Source organism: Notechis scutatus, chromosome 8 (assembly GCF_049901735.1).
Source record: "Notechis scutatus isolate UNSWTSFEM ecotype Mainland chromosome 8, rNotScu1.2, whole genome shotgun sequence".
In the NCBI taxonomy this organism is placed as follows: domain Eukaryota; kingdom Metazoa; phylum Chordata; class Lepidosauria; order Squamata; family Elapidae; genus Notechis; species Notechis scutatus.
Window position 1 is genome coordinate 9386430 of NC_142016.1, and position 21344 is coordinate 9407773.

General features: G+C 39.4%; 1 protein-coding gene across 1 annotated transcript; it reads right to left on the minus strand.

Annotated features, from left to right (window-relative positions):
- Nucleotides 1–6247: 6247 nt before the first annotated feature.
- IL22RA1 (interleukin 22 receptor subunit alpha 1) lies at nt 6248–21143 on the minus strand. The gene is made up of 7 exons (XM_087970586.1): nt 20779–21143; nt 16957–17089; nt 13079–13260; nt 10910–11097; nt 10149–10284; nt 8015–8139; nt 6248–7415 (listed from the first exon to the last, which is right to left on the minus strand). The coding sequence occupies exons 1-7, from the start codon at nt 20819–20821 to the stop codon at nt 6453–6455; spliced, it is 1770 nt and encodes a 589-aa protein (XP_087826712.1). The 5' UTR covers nt 20822–21143; the 3' UTR covers nt 6248–6452.
- Nucleotides 21144–21344: the final 201 nt, after the last annotated feature.

The following is a 21344-nucleotide window of genomic DNA, read 5'->3' on the forward strand; positions in this document are numbered from 1 at the left end:
GTATCATTAAAATATACATTCCAGGAAAGGTTGCCCCACTATTGAGTTTTCTGCAACTATTTTTTTCCATATTTGATTTTTCTTAGAAAAAAAGTAAAAGTAAAAAGTTAGACATCTTTTAACATGAATTTATTTTTTTGTCAAACCAATAGCTCATTTTCCCATTAAACAGTACCCAAGTTAGCTAACAATAATATGATATGAAGTAATGTAAAAACAGGGCAGGAAATAAAACCAAATCAATCCAATAATTAAAGATGAACTTTGGCTCAAATAAAAGCAACAGTTGAGAACATGGGCAGTTCAAGGTTGATGTTTGAGATCTTGATGTTCAATAAACTTTGCTTTTTTCTTGCAAACATTTAATTACCAAACCAGGTAACACTGTCAGCATTTTCATACCATGGAGTGGAGTGTGTGCTGGTTTTTTATGTATGATGGCTTGTCCTTACCTGTCCTGGTCAGGATTGAAGTGGCTGTTTCTGATGGACCTATTTGGCTTTGTTGTTTTATTATTTTATTGGAGCATTATTTCAGTTTGTTCCTGCCTGCTGTATTGATTCTAGTTTATCTAGAATATGGATTTGCCCAGGATGTTTGCTTTTTCTTTTGTTAGCTTTCTGAATAGACCTTGTAGACCTGGTTTATATGTTTGTAAAGGCAGATTTATTAGTACAATAGTCCTCGACTTACAAACACCCTTTAAAGTTACCATGGCACTGAAAAAATGGACTTATTTTGTTCATTACAGATAATCCTTGACTTACAGCCATTCACCAGTGACCATTCAACATTACAAAGCACTGAAAAAAGTGACATGACAATTTTTCACAATTATGACCGTTGCAGCATCCCCATAGTCACAATTGACATTCGGATGCTTGACAGCTGACTCACAGTTATGACGGTTGCAGTGTCTTGAGATCAGGTGATCCCTTTTGCGACCTTCTGACAAGCAAAATCAAAGGGGAAACCAGATTCACTTAATAACCATTTTACTAATTTAACAACTGCAAATTTGATAAGTAAAGTCGTAAAATGGGGCAAAACTCACTTAACAATTTTCTTGGTTAGCAATATAAATTTTGGGCTTAACTGTGGTGGTAAATTGAGGACTACCTACCTGTAATTTTATAGAAGTTGTGAAACACCTGCTTCAAGTAGCAATAACACTTAGACTTATATGCCGCTTCATAGTGCTTCCCAGCCCTCTCTAAGCGGTTTGCAGAGTCAGCCTCTTGCTCCCAACAATCTGGGTCCTCATTTTACTGACCTGAAGCGTGGAAAGCTGAGTCAACCTTGAGCCAGTGAGACCTGAACTGCGGTGATTAGCAGAAGTAGCCTTCAGCCCTGCATTCTAACCACTGCACCACCGTGACTCAAATAATCACCGACTTATGATAGGTTACTTAGCGACTCTTGAGAGGTACAACAGATCTTCTAGAAATGACTTATGATCCAATTCTGAAGCTGTAACAGCCGCTGCTGCAGCCACACGACCGCATTGTGGTTGCTCATCAACGAGTCTGCATAAATGGCCGATTGCAGTGTCCCGTGGTCATGTGATTGTGATTGACAATATTTTCACCAGAAACTGGTTATTCCAGTTTCCAACAAAAACAGATTCGCAGCAGACATTGCCCCTGCTTAACAATTGCGGCATTCACATTAAGCATAGTGTTCGCTTAATGACCACCACAAAAAAGTTCATAAAATGGATACAGTCATGTGATGACCTGTTTCCCAAACAACACAACTTGCCAGGCTCTTATATAGTCTTAAATTGAGGACTATCTGTACTATATGAGGTCTTATACGCTTTGGCATAGATTTTATCTGCATTATGTGTCACCCTGGAATGCTTATCTGATAGAAGAAGGGAGCCAAAAATAATGGGTGGAGGATCTGGAAATGTGGATAGAAAGGGCGTGATACCCGCCATGTCTGTAGATCCCTTGCTAGTAGGACATGCCAGTTGTTTTTGAGTATATGTAGGATTGCTGTCTGTAGAATTTTTCACGAAAGTAGGTTTAAGGTTACATTTGATATGATGGAGAAAGTTACTAATCTTAAACTTCATACAAAAGCCACAAGTGAAGCGGTTTGCTCATCTGAAGAGAAAGTCTTGGGATTCTACACCTAGAAAGCATATAGAAAAAGAGGAGAAGGCAAAAGAATGCAAGGCAGATCCAGAAGATGGAGAGACAACTTCAAAGACACAATACAACAGCATCAAATAACAATAGTTGAGGCAGCCAGAAGTGCAAGAACCAGAATTTTGTATCCCCCGGGACACATGAGGAGGTAAAACTAAAATCTTACGATATCTCTGGACACCTGCATAACTGGATAGAAGCATTCCTGTCAAACAGACAACAAATGATTAAAATTGGAAGCGAACTATCAAATTCTGTAGCTGTCAACAGTGGTGTCCCTCAACGCTGTGTTCTAGGACCAACTCTCTTCATACTCTACATAAATGACCTCTGTGATCATATTAAGAGCAACTGTGTTCTCTTCGCTGATGATGTAAAGCTATTCAACACCACAGACAATACTGCTACCCTCCAAAAAGACCTCAACTATGTATCAGAATGGTCAAACAAATGGCAACTTCAAATCTCAACAAATAAATGCTCTGTCCTACATATTGGCAAAAAAAAAATCACAAAATAAAATACAGGCTGAATAGTCAAGACCTTGTTGATGATCCAAACTCTGTCAAGGACCTTGGAGTACTCATCTCAAATGATCTAAGTGCTAGAGCCCACTGTAACTACATCGCCAAAAAGGCATTAAGAGTTGTTAACCTAATCCTACGTAGTTTTTTCTCTGGTAATATTACACTACTAACTAGAGCATACAAAATATTTGCTAGACCAATACTTGAATACAGCTCATCAGTCTGGAACCCACATTACGTATCTGATATTAACACAGTAGAGAAAGTCCAGAAATATTTCACAAGAAGAGTTCTCCACTCCTCTACTCGTTGCAGAATACCTTATGCCACCAGACTTGAAATTCTAGACCTAGAAAACCTAGAACTATGCCGCCTTCGGTCCGATCTAAGTATAGTATATAAAATCATACATTGCAATATCCTACCTGTCAATGAATACTTCAGCTTCAACCATAACAATACAAGAGCACACAATAGATACAAACTCAAAGTTAACCGCACCAAACTTGATTGCAGGAAATACGACTTCAGCCACAGAGTGGTCAATGTCTGGAATACTCTACCTGACTCTGTGGTTTCTTCCCCAAACCCTCAAAACTTTAATCTTAGACTGTCTACTATTGACCTCACCCCTTTCCTAAGAGGTCTTTAGGGGGCGTGCATAAGCGCACCAACGTGCCTACCGTCCCTGTCCTATTGTTTCTTTTATTTTTCTTATATGTATCCATGTATTAATAACTATGTTTATACTTATACCTATTATCTTGTAAGCAACTGACAAATAAAAATAAAAATAAATAAATAAATGAGCACTCCCCTCCATAGTTTACACAGGTTAGTTGCTAAGAACATGCCAATGCAAACCAGTTCAGTATGACCCCAAATCTTTAATGGTATGTGGGAATGATCTTGGGACATAGGAGGAAGAGCTGCAGATTAGGCAAGATCAGAGATAGCTGAGCCTTTAGAAGGAATGAGGGCATGGCAAACATGTCATAAGGGACCCTCCCTAGGTTATTGGACCGTAAAGGGGAGGGGAGGGGAGGGGGAGAGTGTGGTAGAATGTCGTCTGGATTCCCAGGAGGCAGGGGCTGCATTCCAGAGGAGTGAAACACAGCAAAGTTTAGATAGCTTGCGTGGAAGGAAGAGACTGAAGATAACTCCTCCCGAATAGTTTCAGCGCGTACATTTCATGATGCAAGTCACCTGCTTCAGCTTGGCAACATTTCTGTCTGTGGCTGAGGAACAATAAAAGAGATTGTTTGGAAGAACCTCCGTGGATCTTTCTTGGCTTTTACAGCCTGACACAGAGAGAGATGCATTTTCTGTCTTACAAGATTCTGTTAATGTAACATCCAATAAAGTAAGATTTATAACGCCTTGGTAAGGACACACTTGGAATCCTGCATCCAGTTTTGGTCACCACGATGTAAAAAAGATGTTGAGACTCTGGAAAGAGTGCAGAGAAGAGCAACAAAGATGATTAGGGGACTGGAGGCTAAACCATATAAAGAACGGTTGCAGGAACTGGGTATGTCTAGTCTAGTGAAGAGAAGGACCAGGGGAGACACGAGAGCAGTCTTCCAATATATGAGGGGCTTTCACAGAGAGGATGGGGGTCAAGCTATTCTCCAAAGCACCTGAAGGCAGGACAAGAAGCAATGGATGGAAACTAATCAAGGACAGAAGCAACCTAGAACTAAGAAGAAATTTCCTGACAGTTAGAACAATTAACCAATGGAACAACTTGCCTCCAGAAGTTGGGAGTGCTTCAACACTGAACGTTTTTAAGAAGAGATTGGATAACCATTTGTCTGAAGTGGTATAGGGTTTCCTGTCTAGGCAGGGGGTTGGACTAGAAGACCTTCCAGATTCTATTCTATTCTATTCTATTCTATTCTATTCTATTCTATTCTATTCTATTCTATTCTATTCTATTCTATATCCTATCCGATCTATCCTATATCTATCCTATCCTATCCTATCCTATCCATCCTATCCTATTCTATATCCTATCCTATCTATCCTATCTATTCTAAAGAGCTAGTCCTTCTGGGTGTGCTTTTTGTCTGGATTTCTTTGCCACCTCTAACTAGCCCCGCCCCCATCTATTCTCTGCCTCCTGAGTCCCAGCTGATTGGCTGGGTTTTCTTTGGTTGCCCTGCACAGGAGAACGGAGCTGGAAAGTAGGTTAGTGGGGTGGGGAGGGAATTGAGATTTTACAGTATCCTTTCCTTGCCATGCCCACCAAGCCATGCCCACAGAACCGGTAGTAAAAAAATTTGAATCCCACCACTGCCGCAATCATTCACTTAACAACTGAGGCAAAAAAGGTCGTAAAATGTGACAAAACTCACTTAACAAATGTCTCACTTGACAATAGAACTTTTGGGCTCAATTTCGGTCGTACATCGAGGACTACCTATCACCCACTCACACCATTATTTTTGCAGCCCTGGAGCTCCCAAGATTGCACTGCTAAAATCAGATGGCATAATTTCTTAAAAGATAGAGTAATAAAAACAAAATAAAGCTAAAATAGCGCATATATATACAGTCCTCTCCACTAACACCAACTTATTCCTGACAAATTTCCTGCAGTCTTTGGAGGAATATATATATATATATGTTTTCGTAGATTTTCATGGGTACAGGTATGCACTGGCATGAAGCCGAAAGCACCAGCCTGAGGATGGCGAGTGGGACCTCGCCGAAACATCGCCAAGATACTCTTAATCTTACAACTTTAAAAGCACAACTATAATGACATGGGAAAATACCCGAACAAAGCTGAATACCATACATACATACATACATACATACATACATACATACATACATACATACATATATTTGTTTTCTGAGGTTCTCGCGGGTATTGTATGTGGATCTTTGTTATTCGGTTTCTCCCGCGAAGATTGGCAGTATCTAGGCAAGTTTGATGAAGTCTCATTCATCATCTTCAGGCTTGTGTCTTCTGCTCTGTGCTTCTCAGAGTAAAGAAGCACAGAGCAGAAGACACAAGCCTGAAGATGATTGAATGAGACTTCATCGAAACATTGCCTAGATACTTCCAATCTTACGGGAGAAAACCCGAATAACTAAAGATCCACATACAAATACCCGCGAGAACCTCAGAAAATATATATATATATATTCTGGCACAGCAATAGGCTGCCCCAAATTTAAATCTGAAACCACTGTAAAAGTCTGACCCACAGACGGACACAATACAGAAGCCTGATGATGGCAGATGAGATTCTGCTGAAACGTTGCTACAACTTTAAAAGAACTACAATGACGTGGGAAAATACCGAACCAAGCCGAACACCATACATGTAAGTACCAAAACTTAAGAAAACAAATATATATATATATATATATATATATATATATATATATATATATATATATATATATATATATATATATATACACACACACACACACATATACATACATATACATATACATATACATATACACACACACACACACACACACACACACACACATATATATATAGTATTCCACAGTTGTAAAAAAACGCTATCAGATTATATGTCAAACATAGAATAATATTTATTTCATTCTATTTTCACTTTTCCACTTAGCCAGTATAAATATCAATGTGGAATGCAGTTTTCCTCTTTTTAAAGACATATCATAGACATGCAGCTCATGGAGAGCAATCAGAATGTGTTAGAAAATAAAGTATCAGCTTTCCACTTCATTTTGTAGAAAGAAATTCCCCAAATCTTTGAATTGCTTAAGACGTTGCTTCCTCTGGGCTACCATCCCACTGGAGCTTCAGCTCCAAGTCATTAAACAAATTGAGGAAAGGTCCATTGAGTTGATTAAGGTCCAGGATATTTGGGGAAATATCTAAACTCTGAGGCTCACTTTTTAATCCCTGGCTTTCTTGAACTGGATAGTCTGTGATTTGGCATCCAAATGGATTGGAATGTAGAAAATTATCAGTCCAGGCTGAGAGACAGAAAGCTGGCAGTTGCCCTGTACTGGGATCTTGAGGGAGGTTGTGGCAAGAAGAGTGTGCAAATAAGTGTGGCGGCGAGACAGTTAACAGTAGAGAATCACCTCCCTCCAAGATAGCACTTTGGCCAACTTCTAAGCTGGAAGGTAGAACTTCTGCCTGCTTTCTGTAGCTTCCTCCGCTTCTATCCGCTGTGGTAGGTCTCCATTCTCCCAGAAGTCTTGGAGATTCTTGTGGTGGACCTTTTGCATTTTCCTGAAGTGGGTGATGTTGAATCTTGGGGATGGTTTCTACCACCAACCCTTCCTTCTGCTGAATTGTGGTCAACTCTTTGTTAGTCCTTTCTGGTCTCTGGGCTTTGTAGTGTCCATTGCTTAGAAAAGAATCAAACTTAATCCCTCGGTTTGCCTTGTGGCTGGCCCCTTCAATGCATAATCCATACGTTAATGTGGAAGGATTGTCTCCTAGGATACGCAACCGGCTGTTCTTGATCACTTGCGGGGCATATCCAACTGAAAGACCATTCAAGGGTTGGGCAAGAGGCTGGAATGGTGGCATTTTGGATTGTTGCTGGTAAGATGTCATTGTTGGATTAAATAATTTTTGGTCTTCTTGCATGCCCTGGATAATCTCAGCTGAATGCACCCCTGGTTGGATTATCTTGGATGAATCATAAGGATTTAGGGCATGCTCCACATTTAATATGAGAGGTTGGAAACGGGAAATACCTTTGAAATCCTATCAAGGAAGAAGGTTCAGCATTAGATGCTAGTTCAGAGTCTTATAAAAATATGCAATTTAAAATTTAGATTATTCATTAAAAGTTAACATCCCTTTTGGTTATTAAATTCAAAACTAAGTGTCAATTATATGTATTTTCTCCAGGGATACAAAACATTAGAGCAGTATTTTAAAACCTTGGCAACTTAACAATATATGGACTTCAATATGAAACTTTAATTCATTATTTATGAGCCAGTTTGGTCTAGTCACGTGATCAAAGTTCTAGTCCCCCCCAGCTGAGTGGCTTTGGACAAATCACTAACAGATTGTGAGTTCTAGTCCTGTCTTAGGCACGAAAGCTAGCTGGGTGACTTTGGGTAAAACACTGGGAGACTGTGAGTTCTTGTCCCACTTTAGGCATGAAAGCCATCTGGATAACTCTGGATCATGATCTCTCTCTCAGCCCAACTCAACTGTTGTGCTGAAAATAGGAGGATGAAGGAGTATTGGGTATATTACCACCTTGAGTTATTTATAAAAAATAATGTAGATGAAAAAAAAAAACAGATGAAAAACTAATGGAGAGACTTTTATAGTAATTGAAAATTACATACCAAAGATGTGGGTTGCTGAATGGTGTATTGTTTAACATACTTATACATGAAGTATAATACAGTTCCAAAGGTAAATAGGATTATAAATATAAGCATTCCAAACAGATATGGCACCCACGTGTTATCTATGGACAGAAGGCAATAAATTAATTAATTAATCAGTATTTAATTAAGATATGCAGAAGAAAAAAATATTCCTGTATTGTTCAAATCTTCTAGGGCAGGACTGAGAATAACCATCTTTCTGTCTGTATTTAAAGGATCCAATGATTTCATTCTTTTGAATTATCAAAATGTCCTCAATTATATGGGAAAGAGAACAAAAATAAAAATCAACCAAAGATGGCCAAGAAAAAGCTACATTCAGGCATAACTTCTAATCTAAATTTATATAAATGAGAGTCATTCTTATAGGTCAATCAAGTAATTCTAGTCTGTTCACCTCATTCCCACTTGTTCCATTTTCTATCTTGCCAATATCTCATAAAATGGATGGGGACAAGCAAAAACAACAACAAAAAATAAATGCTAAAAATAAACCATGATTTTTAATCAGATTTAATGACAGATCATGATTAGAAAATAACATTATAACTCAATGGATTATTGCTGCAAATGGTTGCTTGTTGAAAAAAAATGAGCTGTGCTTTCTTTTTGAGAATGGTTCTAGCATGGCAAACAGAACTAAACCAACCAGGTTAGAGCCATGTGTACACAACAGAACAATTCTATTTGCTAATCCAGATTTAAATGTTAGCATGTCATATCAACAGCCACAGTTCAGTCCTCGAGAAACATTTTGATACTTGATGCAGGTTATTGTTTCAAAAGGCTGAGTTTGTAGTCCTGGTTTGTTCTGCTATTCTGCCTGATGAAGTTAAATTAAAATGAGCCAGCTTAAAAACATGATATCTATAAGGGGCTTTACTTAAGTTGGGATCTGGAAACTAAACAAAGGAGTCAATAAAAAGGAAGAAATTAAACTTTAAAGTTTTCTCTTAGTTGCAAAGTGGATGCAGATAGGAAAAGACAACAGGTAACGTTATGAATTATGAAAGTTTGTTGTATGGCTTTTTACTGATATATATTTATTAGATTTTGAGACCACTGCAATCTTATGATTCTCATCATTTTACATGAATAAAATGTCCACAATAAATATATTAAAAATGTAATAAAAGCACAAAGCAGCATAACCATAAATTTAGCATCCAAACAGTAGAACAATAATTACAAGACCTATGATGCTCTCAGAATTAATTTAAAACCGCCCCAGAAAGCCCCATTTAAATCTTTGTGTTATGCTAAATATAAAGCAGGATTATATGAGGATATTACCTGCTTGAACTGTTTTATTTATTTATTTTTATTTTGTACGGTGCAATAGAATACAGCGTTAATGCATAAAACCTCACAAATGTAAAATGTGTATCAGGATATAAAACACCAGAACAGTGAACCATTTTAAAAAATTGCAGCATGAACGATGAGTAAAATTATGAACAAAAATTAAATTATGTATGAGCAGTAACTGGGGTGGCTATACAGTTAAGTTCTCGACTTATGACTACAATTGAGCCCAAAATTTCTCTTGCTAAGTGAGATGGTTGGTAAGTGAGTTTTGCTCCATTTTACGACCTTTTCTCACCACAGTTGTTCAGTGAATCACCGCAGTTGTTAAGTTAGTAACACGGTTATTAAGTGAATCTGGCTTTGCTTGTGAGAAGGTTGCAAAAGGGGACCCTGGAACACTGCAACTGTCATAAATATGAACCAATTCTAAGGGTCTGATTTTTTATCATGTGACCACGAGGATGCCACAACGATCATAAGTGCGAACAATGGTCATAAGTCAAATTTTTCAGTGCCTTTATAACTTTGAACAGCACTAAATGAACTGTTGTAAGTCGAGGACTACTTGAGCTTATGGCCAAATATCCAGATCATTTAACCATTGGGCAGCACTGCCCTCGAGATGACATGTTTCATGCAGAGATCCAGGGACCCTTCTGAGGGGGCAATTCCATTGCAATATGATGCAAACTGCTTGAACTGTTAGCAGACTTTGAAGTGTTTTTAATTCAAAGAAAGAAAATAGCTTTGCCCAAGATCTAATTGGATATGAGATCCATACCTGATAATGTCCGTACTTGAAACACACAGGACTTGCTGATTTTGTCAGCGTGTCGGATGTGTATTGTTCCATTATATTCTGTGTTGGGATCCAATTCAGTGATGTTAAATTCTTCATTATATTCAATCGTTTCCCACTAAGCCGAGAGGCGAGAAAGAGAAAGATGCAGTTTCCAAAATCAACTGAAAGTCCACACAACAGAAGATCTATGGAGAGCTTGTATGTGGCAGTGGGTCCTTTGGGTAATTCTGGATCTCTGATTCTAGTGTGGCTAATGAAGCTCTCTGATCCAGCCCATGACCTCATTTTCTTTGACCTCTTCCCTTCCTCTAATCCTGTTCTTATTTCCCAAGCCAGACCCCCCAATTTCCCTCTGCGTAGCCTCCATACATCCGGTACATGCATCATAAAAAGAGGGTGGGGCTTCAACGTTATTATTTTTATAATTTTAAACTTTTTAATCTTAAATTAAGATTTAAGATCCTAGTGTTAATTTTGTTGATTATATTGTACCTAAGGTACCTCTGAGGGAGATGGGCGGTTACAAAACATGAAAAATAAACAAACAAACAGATAAATGCATAAATAATAGTTGTGGTCCTCCATTTTGACTTTTTGACACCCCTGCACGATCCTTTTAAAGCTTATTGTACATGCTGGTTTTTGACTGTAATAAAGGTTGGATTTTATTTAAGCTTATTGTATCATGTGCATGTGCCTTAAAGGTAAGCCAGTAATCATTTGTGTGTCTGCTTTCTTACCTTCACCTTGGTCTTTGTGCAGCAAATTATTATTTCATACTGGAAATTAATATCAAGTTGTTTTAAAATGTCCACTACAGTCAGAGGGGAGTTATTTTCATCTTTCAAAGGTGTGTAAGGAGGCTGAATAACAAACTGGATGGACTGAATGCTGGGTGTATATTTTACATCAATATTCTCAATATTAGCTAAAAAGAAGAAGGAAGGAAAGAAAGAAGAGAATTTGTTTCAGACTGATGTTAACCTGTAGTGTAACATCTGAGTTTAATTGTTTTCTTGCAGACATTTCATGACCCAACTAGGTAACGTCTTCATGCTAGAAGGGAGTAGGGTTAACAGAGAGCAAACCCTGTTCCTGTTGTGGTTCGTCGGCAGCAGGTGCGGATGGCTGAGGTCTCAGAGAGCGAGGACTCAGATGAGGGGCCTGAGTGTGATGCAGGGATGGGGCCAGGACCATCAGGGAGTGGAGTGCTGCCTTCGGAGATTGTGGAGGCTGGCAGCAGTGATGAAGAGGACACCGAGGAGCCTGTGCCCAGGAAGGAAGGAAAGAGCAGCTGCAGCAGCACAGGCAACTCAGGAGTAAGCAGTGGTGGGATTCAATTTTTTTTACTACCAGTTCTGTGGGTGTGGCTTGGTGGGTGTGGCAGGGGAAGGATACTGTAAAATCTCCAGTCAGAGGTGGTATTTGCCGGTTCTCCGAACTACTCAAAATTTCCGCTACTGGTTCTCCAGAACTGGTCAGAACCTGTTGAATACCACCTCTGGGTATAAGGCTGCAAGGTGATGGCCCCTCCCTTAAGGGATAAAAGCCAGCCCTCGGAGGTGGGATTCTTTGCAGGAAGCAAATAAGTTCTTGCACTTCAAGTCCTCGTGGAAGTTTGGTCTATCTTGGTTTGTTTTTGGAGACTTTTGGCTTTGAATATTTCCTTGCATTTAATCTTGTGTTCTTGGAAGCCTTTCCACAACCTTGAAAGGGCTTGCTCTTATCTGGGACAATTAGTTTTAATAGCACTTTCTGTGAATGAACAGAATTTACAGAGACACATTAAAGAGGTTTTGCTTTTATCTATTTTTTGTGTTTGTTTGATTTGAACGAGGCTTGGGTTAGAACAGCTCCCTTCTAGCATTGATGATGTTACCTAGTTGGGTTATGAAATGTCTACAAGAAAACAATCAAGCTCTGAGAGCACAAAGGACTCCACCATTATACCCTGAGCTACAAATATTCTCTTCTACTCATAAACTCTACTTTGAGATGTTGGAAATGAGTGGCACTGTTTACAAAGCACCTTTAGCCAGGTTAGTCTCATTTATCAAGAGTGCGGTTCACTGGGCCAACCCAGAAGATGACTCCTTTCACACAATCCACTGGAATCACCCCATATATTGAACTATAATTAAATGACATGGGTTCACACAGCAGGCTAAGAATACAAAACTTAGCTTAGCCTGTTGTGAGAATGCAGTTGCTGGCTTTATAACTGATTATGTTGTCATGACAATGTGCTTCTCTTTTATTCATTGTGGCCAAAGAAGGTCTATTTTATGGTAGACAGCAAAGAAAATTAGTGAAGGATTAGCGCAGCTTAAAACATTTCATAAATCCTTAACAAGGTCTGGACGTCTTATTTCCTGTAGTTCATATCTGCGATCCCCCCCCACAAATTATTCTTCCTCAAAAAAGGGCAAAATACAAAAGGATCATGATTGTGATGAAATAAATCTCCCTTTTAAACCCATGAATTACTTCAGTTAAATATCAACAGGCAAAGGACAGTCTTGCTCTTGTTTACACGAATTTCCATTTCTGCTTCTTTTATTGTTTATTACATTTATCAATATCTTTGCTTATCCAACTGGTGCCCCACCTTTTTGGAAGAAACTCAAATCAGCTGGCAATTTTAAGCTTTAGAAACCATCCTAGCTGCTCAATAAAACAAAGACATCACAAGGGATAATAAAAAAGTTAAAATGGAAGCAATAAACATAGCTAATTGACAAATGGAAACTGACTTGGAAGAAATGCTAATTCCGCCTGTCACGGAAAGTTAGACTGGGAGGAGTCCTTCTAAGGAAAAGATGACACTCTTAGCAGGCTACATGTCATGAACAAACACAATGGAGATCCAGAATTCTCCATTTCCAGCATAATTCATGAGAATCACTTACTGTTTTCACTAGGACAGAATCTCAAGGACGTGGCCCAGTCGGAGATGCAACAGTTGGGGACCACAGCTCTCACTCGGGCATGGTAGTATTCGGTTACATTTTCAGTCTCATTAGTGAGATTGCAGACATTCTGGGTGATATTTTGGCACTCAGGTTTACTCTGCCAGATACTGCGGCCATACCTGTGAGCAGACCAAATAATTACTTACAATAGGTTTTGCACATGATATACAGGTGTAGACCAGGAACCAGGAAATGATTAAAAGACAAAGTAGAAATAGGCCAAGGTAGGTGATTCCCAATCCTGAATTAACTGAGCCATGGGACAGAAGGTGCAGCCTTCTGATGGCTTAATCCATGGCACAATGAATGTCACCATTACCCCACCACATTTTGTAGAAACCATAACTATTTTTAGTTTGCACCCCATGCAGACCCTAAGTCTAATCAATTTGATAGGTTACAAGACTTATTTTCTGGTAGAGTTCACACAACACCTACATTCATACCAAAATAGTGTTGGAAGAAATATCCATCTGGTTCAGTTCCAAGACACTGGAAACATGGAGGCTGATTGGAAAGATGGTTTAATGATGAAGCAGAAGCACATCAGCGATTCTGGGCAGCTGACCACATGGAGTTGAGAGTGGGAAGTATTTATACCTTCACTTGGGCTTTGCCCTTGAACTTCCTGTTCCTGTGCGAGAACATGTATTCTATTGGCTGTTGTCAGACTCCCATGGGGCCGTGTACAAATGCTAGGAGTTTGTCTGAGCTAAGTTTGGTTGAAGTTTGGGTTGATGCAATGAAGGGGCTTGTTGGGCAATTCCTATTGTGGCTGAGGGCTAATCCTACCTTTGTTGGATCTTGGATGAGGGTATTTGCTTATGAATAGAGCTATCTGTCTCTTTATCTCTTAAGTGCTGACATTTGCTGAGGGCTGTTAAGAAAGGTGGAGGCTGCTTTGCAAGAGCATGTTTCTCCATTTCTCATCCAGGGAAATATAATCTGCCTTTTTAATATTTCTCAAAATATTTCATTCTCCTAGGAGAGGGGTGAGTGCTAACTTTCTATAATAGTTTCTTGGTTAGTTTTGTGCATGCATGTGTCTATCTGCCTGTCTTTCTGTCGCTAGCCATCTTGGATGGATAGGTAAATATACTTTTTGTCCCAGTCTTTGGGTATAATGAAGTTAATAGCTTAGTTAATTCTGACTATGGCAGTATTTTCCAGCCTCAGTGGCACAGTGGTTAGTGTACTGCAGGCCACTTCTGACTATCGGCTGCCTGCAATTTGGCAGTTCAAATCCCACCAGGCTCAAGATTGACTCAGCCTTCCATCCTTCTGAGGTGGGTAAAATGTGGATCCAGATTATTGGGGGCAAGAGGCTGACTCTGTAAAACCGCTTAGAGAGAGAGCTGTAAAGCGATGTATAAGTCTAAGTGCTATTGCTATTGCTATTGGCAACTTTAAGATATGTAGATTTCAGCTCCCCGAATTCCCCAGCCAGCATCCTGGCAGTTGAAGTCCACATATCTTTAAAGTTGCTAAGGCTGTTGGGAAGCACTGGGTTATGGTTTTGTTGTGAAATAAGTGAGATAGGCTTATGGTATGTAAAATGTCTCAGTAAGTCATAGAATTCTGTCCTATATTATTTCCCTGTGCTAGACAAGTTGTAGCTTTTCCTATAAAGCATTCTAGAAATCTTCCAATGCTATCATGTTTTCTGATTCAGAATTCCAAAAGTGTTAAAGTTACAATAATGTTGATGACACTCCCCAGCAGCAGCACCCAGATAAGCAGGGATTAACACGATACAAACAAACAGAAAACAGTTCCCTAGTCAAGGAACTACCAAGGACAATATCACACTCCCTTCAGCAAGGCAGGGCAAGCTACTCCATATAAATAGGGTGTAAACCCACACTCACTGACACTGGTTATGTTACCTAATTGGGTATCGAAACAGCTGCAAACAAACAAACAAGCTCAAACAGCACCAAGGGCTGTTTGGCATATAGACATGCTTTGCACAGCCCTTTCCCTAAGATAATGTCATCATCATCAATTCAAAATTATAATAGCCATCCAACACCAAAGGACTTTGGGCAGTATTTAATTGGTGAACTGCACTGTGCCATTTAGAGAGTAATACATTTTGAACAACTTAAGGTTTGGTTCAAATTCCCCCTCCCCTTATTCTCCTTTATGGGGTTAATAAAGAAAGCATATCTAGAGGAGAATCCCAACAGGCAAATAACATTTGAACTTTTCCTTACAGTGCAGAACTAATTGCCCTTAGCCCAAAAGGTCAATGGTTGCTGTGAAGGGAAAAAAACAGCTACCATATTTGCTTTGGAATTAAAATAAAGTATGTACACTGTGTATTTGGTATACTCACTGAATAAGGGAGCCCATGGATGGCAGAGGTTACTTTTAAACCAACATTAGCTTCCCCAAGCAACACTGTTATCCCCTTATAGCTTTTCAAGGATACAAACCAGAGTTCAAATAACAGAACTCCTTATTCTAAGCCAAAGAAAAGTATAACTTCAGCTGCTTTCAGCACAGGTAGAGATTATTTATGATAATTATTTAAGCAAGAATTGTTGTTTTAGAACCTATCAAACAAAATAGCAGAATAGCAGATCAATAGAATAAAGAATAACAGATTAACAGAGTTGGAAGGGACCTTGGCAGTCTTCTAGTCTAGTCCATATAAAGCAGCAAATAAGCTTCTTTTGATCTCAAAAGGAGACTCATGATTTAGCTGCTTCACTTTTGCTGGAAAATGTCTAGGTTGACATTGTTTTAGAGTTAAAACTTTAATGGATGTCTTTGATCCACTCTTCGTAAGTTTGGATTTGAATTCAGAACCGAGGTAAAATTGGGCACACTCCTTAGGGGTTTCTCCATCATGTTGGAACTGGTAGAGACCCTGACTGGGAACAGATAACAGGCTCAGCCAAGTCAGCTAGAAATTTCGCATTGCATTTGCACAGTATCCTAAACTGGGCTAGTTTTAATTCTCGATGTGTGTATATACATGGGTTTTAGTCTGTTGTGTGAATTCCACATAGTTTAGTTTATAAATTAGTGAATTGTAGATCAGAGCAGGACACAATAGGGGCAATTGGCATAATTCAAAAACTGAATGTTTTGCATTTTAAGGTCATTGTCTACTGATTTTAGCAATGGATTGTTGATATGTGTTTGGGGAAATTTTGACCTTTCTTTTTGAACATGAAGATTAAAAAAAAGGGGGGGGGGGGTTAATATGTTGTTCAAATTTCCCGAATTTCCTATTGATTATGTACATTAATGCATTCTTTTTCTCTTTTAAAAAATCCACCTATAATGCAATATTGTATGTTCATTGGTAACTATTAACATGTGACTTTACATTTCATAATCCTGTATGATGCAGTGAAGTTGATACTGAAGGGCAGGGATTGAGTTTCATTTTAAAAATTTCCTCTTGAATCTGCACATAACCTTATGTTTCTTCCTCTGTTGAGACAACAATTACCACTGCTTACCAGCAATCCTCAAGTTACAAAGTTTGTTTAAAAACCGTTCAATGTTACAATTGCATTGAAAAAAGAGAAAACAGGGTCCATGTAACAACCGTGTTACTAATTTAACTACTGGAGTGATTCTGGGCAGCTGATCACATGCAGTTGAGAGTGGCGGGGCTTCACATAACAACTGTGACAAGAAATGGAGCAAAATTCACTTCATGAATTTAGCAACAAAAATTTTGCACTCAATTGTGATTGTTGGTTGAGGACTACCTGTACCCTATTTGAAATATCCATGGATTCAGCTCATATAATACATTCCACAAAGTTTTATGAAAAAAACAACAACATCCTTACGTCTTATACTGAACATCGTAGAGCGTGCCTGGTGGGGTCTCCTCCTGAATCTTCCATGTGAAGATATTTTCAAAGTTTGTTGACTGAAAAGTTGCGTTTTGAATGACTGGTAATCTTTCTCTCAGTGAATTTCCTGCAAGGAAGCATAAACAAGTATTCAAGATCAGCTTCGGTAGAAAATTATGTTATAATTCTTTGCTTCCATTGCTTTCTCTTTTCTGAAATCTACAGCAATGGGTCTCAGAGTTCATAACAAGAAACACAGAAGAAAAGAGACATGTCTTAGGATATCCCACAAGAGTTATAACTGAATATAAATTTTATATACACCCCCACACACAAATACACACACACACATATATACACACACATACACACACATACATACAAACACGCACACACACTCTGTATGCTCAGGTTTTCTTACCATTGGTTTAATTTCCTTATGAAGGAAGGATTTCAGACTGTGTCCAGTTATTGCTTAGAATTTGGTGGACTATATTGGACCCATTTGTTAAGGTTGTGGATCAGCATACAGTGCAAATACCTTCAAAGGTCCAGCCCATTCAGGCTGTGAAGGAGCCTCTGTGTTAGACGATGCATTTGCTAATGCTTGGGAACTCAAGAGAGTCAACAGTTCAGTCTCCAGCCTAATTCTGAACCATATAACATGAGGAACAAACCAATCATTCTTCTAATTGTGCCATAGGGCTTTAGCTTGTCAGTGAGATGGCCTACTCTGAGAATGGGTGTCTGAGCCCATCATATTTGGTCATCTGCTAAGACTTACTCCAGGAGGGGTTTCAGATCCCCTAAATTCTGTTCCTTCTCATCTACAGCGATTCTCAGTCATCCAAGTCATGGTCGTCCAAAGGTAACTGGACTTTCTTGGGTTTTTGTTTTCCTCCCTTGAAACGTTTTACTTCTCATCCAAGAAGTTTCTTCAGTTCAGAACTTTTGGAAGAGAAGCAAAATGTTTTCAAGCGAAAAAGGGAGAGAGAAAAAACTCAAGAAAGTCCAGTATCTTTTGAAAAGCACCTTCGGGATGTCTGCTCTTGCTCCTTTTTGTATTTCTTAAGATAGATTTTCCTCCATTTGTGAGCTCCATTTGTGAACAAAGATTAAGAAGTAAGTTAAGAAACTCTGGATCCCTTGATCTTTCTTACTAGGTGGCTTCACAAAGCACATCAAACCAGGACAATTAGAAAACAAACTGTGAGCTGGCAAGATATGTTAGCCTGGTGTGCACTGCCAAATTAGAACTTGACCCTCTTTATTTATACATAAATGAGGAGAGGCACCCCATGGATTCAAGGTGAGGGACCCATAGAAAGGTAGGGGATCAATTTATATACAGACTATATACGAGGGCTATCCACAAAATAGATTACGTTTTCGTCTGTAGCAAGAAGGGGCGGAGCTAGCGTGGCCATCTTTGGTCTGTGCGTCCGCCGCTCAGTCTGCATCTAGTCATGCTAGTGGGAGGTTCCTATCGTTGCCCGTTATTTCACAGCAAACGTTTGAAATGTGTGCTGCAATTGAAAATCCCTTGAGTTGTGAGGTGCGATCAGTGATAAGGTTTTTGTTGGCAAAAAAACATAAACCGATTGAAATTTTTCGGCAACTGTGTGAAGTGTACGGGGACAACATCATCACTGAAGGTGGAGTGCGCCAATGGTGCATTAAGTTTAAAAATGGCTGAACTACGGCACTCGAGAAGTCCTGAATGCTTTCAAGTGGGAGATTTTTCCTCATCCGCCCTACAGCCCCGATCTTGCACCAAGCGACTACCATTTGTTTCCGAGGATGAAGACCTGGCTTGGAACACAGTGCTTTGACGCCTGAGATTTGAGCCAGTCAGTCACGCCCGCCCGCAGGTCCCCGTCATCGTCAAAGCGCTGTGTTCCAAGACAGGTCTTCATCCTCGGAAACAAGTGGTAGTTCTTATGACCACAATGGAGCCCAACATTTCTGTTGCTAACCAAGACAGCTGTCTTACTTTATGACCAGTTTTTAAGCGAATCACTGCCATTGTTAAGTGAATCATGTGGTTGTCAAGTGAACTGGATCCACTTTGCTTCGTTGGTAGCCAGCTAGGAAGGTTGGTGAACACATGAACCTGGAACAATGGTGCAACTGCAATATGCACTGAAAAAAGTGACATGACCATTTTTCACACTTACAACTATTGCAGGATCCCCGTGGTCACGTAATCAAACTTCAGAAGCTTGGCAACTGGCATGTACTTATGACGGTTGCAGTGTCCTGGGGTCACATGATCCCCTTTTGCGACAAATATGGCATGAAAGCCTGTAAAATGGGACAAAACTCACTTAACAATTATCTCGCTAAGCAGTGGAAATCTTGGGCTCAATTGTAGTCATAACCTGAGGTCTATCTGTACTTAAATACTATTTCCCACTACATGAGAAACTCGGCCATAGATTCTCCCTAGAATGATTTTGGGCAATCTCCATTTCTCAATAGGTTGTTGTTCTCTGTATAAACCTGAGAAGAAAGCGCTACGTATCTGAGCTCCTGGGGGAACTCTAACAATGATTAACTCTCAATAAATTATTTCCTGGGTCGGGGTCACCTGGTGAGTTTTAAAACTGAGTAAAAATATGAACACAGGTCTCCTTTCAGTATAATTGTCATTTGTTTGCTTTATTAGATAATGAGAACAAGTGGGAAATTCCCAAGATGCATACAGTTGGCTTTCCAATGCTTAGAAATTTATTCTGTGATTCTAGAAGTTAACCTTTATCTCTGGAATGAATTTATTCCTGATTTGATGTTCTTTCCTGCAATCTTGTGCTTGCTCTCTATATAAATGAAACCCACCTCAACTTTCTATCCTTCAGATAGGCTGGATTTTAGCATTGCAGTTCTGAGCTAGTATGGCCAACACACCAGCTAGTATGAGAACACAAACGGTGGGAAACTGTTTTATGTCTTTCCATATGTATATTTTAATAACCTTTACAAGCCACTGAAACTGAGATTATTATCCATGTAAAACTAAAACAAAGGATGAAGGGTTTGCCCGAAAAAACCTAGGAAGACGGAGATCACACTGAGATTCAAGTCAAAAGCTTCTGGGAATAAAATTGGAGACTTTAGAACCTCATCTGTTATGTTAACTTTATGATGTGGTCTGCCAAGAAATATTTATTTCCCATTGCATTTTTTTTTCAATCTAATTGGGTATCATGCCTATTAAGTTCAAGCCAAGGACAATTCCTCCTTAAGGCTGTGATGTTTTGGTACTTCACGGAACATAGACGCTGTCTGTTTCACAAGGGCTGGAAATAAATCCAGTTACATCCACGGTCAAAACAAACACGGTAAGTTTCAGATCGTATCCAAGAGACTCTTGATTTTATCTGTTCAAAAAAAATTGATACCACCACCCAGAGAATATAAAATATAAAATATACTAGGTGGCTAACCAATACAGTAGAGGTACAGATAGTAAAATACAGCAGATTACAAGCAATATACTTATTGTACTTATATTCCATCTCACAGGAAGGCATTTGATTTCCCATCCCTCCTTTTATTTTCAAATCCAGTAGTTTAACAGAATAACAGAATTGGAAGGGACCCTTGGAGGTCTTCTACTCCAACACCCTGCTCAGAAAGAGACCGTATATCATTTTTATATTGAAAGACATTCAGCTTGCCTGCTTGAACCCACTACTTTATTTCCAGGAGGTTGTCCTGCTCTGCTTTGCGGTGGCTCAAAAACCCAGAGATAGGATTTTTCTTTTTTTAAAAAAAAGGCATTTATGAAAAAACAAACTCAGGAGGATCGCTTACCTGCTAGAGAGCACAAGGCCCAGTAAATGAAAAACACCTTCATTAATAGTGTAATGAGATTAGCCAGACACAAGCAATTTCCCTTGAGATGGACTAGGTTACCCTCCAGAAGTCTTCAAATTTCCCTGGCTGACAACGCTGGACAATGCCTTTTCACCAGGTAGAGAAATTAACCTGGCATCTCCATTCCCATGTAGCCCACGGGAAAATAAACACCTTTGGATGTGATTAATCCTCAGTCTCTCTCCCCTCAGAGGAGCTCCTGCTGCCAGATCAATGAGCCAAGCACCTGGAACCCTTCCATCCTTCCGAAGCAAGCGTTTCTTCTGATAATCTACTTCCTGCAACCATTCCTTGGCGTCAGAGCAGTTTTACTGGTCTGGCTGCTCATTTATTTATTTATTTTTAGCCGCATGTCAACAGGCTGAAGCAAGACGCTCACCACACCCCAGTCTTTGAGACAATCTGGAAACCAGGGAGAATATCTGGAGTATCATTCAAAAGCCAGATTTTTGGGGGGTGAGGGTGGGGGGGAGGCAGGGACGGAATGTGTTTTGTTTTGGAGC